This window comes from Sphaeroforma arctica (genome assembly GCF_001186125.1).
Source record: "Sphaeroforma arctica JP610 unplaced genomic scaffold supercont1.1428, whole genome shotgun sequence".
Lineage (NCBI taxonomy): Eukaryota > Ichthyosporea > Ichthyophonida > Sphaeroforma > Sphaeroforma arctica.
Genome location: NW_014039130.1, coordinates 1 through 2,012, shown reverse-complemented (window position 1 = coordinate 2,012; position 2,012 = coordinate 1). Strand labels below are relative to the sequence as shown.

Here is a 2,012-nt window from a genome sequence, read left to right as displayed (position 1 = left end):
GTTTGTGCGCTGTAGCCTTACGATAGGATGCGGGTCGCTATGACTGTGGCTGAGCACTAAGAAATGGCGTTTTTTTATTATCTGTTGGTCGACGATCTCGAGAGCAGGGAACGGTATCCTTGAGCTCCTTCGGGAGTTGTGCCTAAAATATTATATTAGACGTGACTAAATTCTTGTATTTCGTTGCCTGTTATCACCTTGCCAATTTGGAAAGCTAAAGGGTACACATCCGTCGTACATGGACAACGTACTGCTTGTCCTTGTGACCGTCCGTTTCAAGCAACTGAAACCCCTCTTCTAGCATGCCTTGAAAATATATAAACCTCGGTGCATTGTGCAACCCTCGATCTCAGGCTTGGCGAAATATAGGAACTTCTAGAGTTGATCGTCATCTAGCGCAAAACGAATGTTCATCGTGAAGCTTTTACACATGGCAACCGTGTGGGACACAAATTAATTAATTGACCAAGATATGACGAGATTGATATAAAAACGAGGATTCGACGACGGTATAAATACGTATCGCAACTCTAAACATTGGAGCATTGGTTATACAGTAATTCATAATTTTGTCACACGTCAACAAGCTAGTGATATTCTATAGATAAACCTGTTGGCATGCTTAAGGTTACATGAAAATACTCGTAGAAAACTCAACAATTATTGGTCAAGTATCATGATTGACCGTAAACTCCGACCCCGAAAAAGAGGGAATCAGCAGACTATAGTTAGCAGGTACAAGCTTAATAGAGATAAATACATCGTATATTTAATGCTTGTATCGTCAATTGGCAGGAGCACTCAGTGGTTATATGCGTCTGTTTAATCCCATGTCATTAGTTAAGCTGAATGGGGGTGACTCAAATCGGTCAGCCGAACGTTTGTGGTAGACTACCACCAAGGTCAGCATGAGAAGTTCAATACAGGTAATGCTTAGTCTGTATATATATACATCGCTGTCACGTGTTTTCCACCATCTCCTGGACTATGCTGTCTATGTTCTTGAAGAAGTAACTGCGGAAGCCAGCGCGTGAGAAATTAAAAGGGACCTCCAGAACACCCGGAGTTTGACGGCTGTACTTGCTACCCAATATCATGGGGACATCGGACCATCGCGTGAATTCCAGGTGCGGCAACGAGTTCGTAAGGCTTTTAATCGCACGCACTTGCTGCTTGTGTGTGAGCTTCTCATCGAAACTCAGCAGCCCCCGGCTGGCATACTCACTGATCAATTCGGTCGCGAAGTCTATTCTCTCCGCCTGAGCCACTGCTTCAGCATCCTCTTCATCAGTATATGTTTCATACCTAGGTGCTTGTACACCTCTGGTTGTATGTTCGCCCATGGCTGGAGTGGGCTTGTCCCGTACCGTACGAGGATTTATGGTGGTTGTAGCGATGGTATTGGTATCTCTACCACTATGTGTCCGTGAATGTGATGGAGTACGTGTATACGTATTCGTATGCTCCTCAGTGTTGGGAGAATCATTCTCAGCCTCGCTCAGATAATGTGGCTGCTGGGGTGGCAGAGGCATGACATTGCCCCTGCCGTGATGAAACGTCTGTCCTGGTTTGAGCTCGGGGACTCCTTCGCCCTTTTTGAACTTACTTCGCCGGCTCAGGAAGTCTGCTCGAAGAATTGGAAGGAATTCACAACAGTGAATAAAACATCGTAGCGGGTATATATGGTATTTACACCTGTCTTTTGGATCGGCCGTATGGCGTACTGTATAGTTATTCAGGCACCCAAATCCGAACTCAAGCATAGATGCGCACTCCTACTTTCAATCAGTAGTGGAGGGACAAACAAGGCAGCACGTATACCCAGTATTTAATATCAAATCGTTCAATATGAATGCCCAGACGAGTATGTATGCGTCGGTATACACATGGTGCAACTATGCTACAGACATACATCTAGGCGCGAGCTAAAACACAAAACAGCAACACTCTTGTGCCAATTTTCTGTTTGTATACAGCAATTTTTAAAAGAAAAGCACTATATATATTAATAT

At 44.3% G+C, this 2,012-nt stretch overlaps 1 protein-coding gene across 1 annotated transcript; it reads right to left on the bottom strand.

Annotated features, from left to right (window-relative positions):
* Positions 1-797: 797 nt before the first annotated feature.
* Positions 798-1,614, bottom strand: SARC_10888 (hypothetical protein; the record flags this gene model as incomplete). Its single annotated transcript, XM_014295045.1, has 1 exon — positions 798-1,614. A coding segment is annotated over one exon (655 nt), but the record flags the coding sequence as incomplete, so codon positions are not given.
* Between the last annotated feature and the right edge of the window lie 398 nt (positions 1,615-2,012).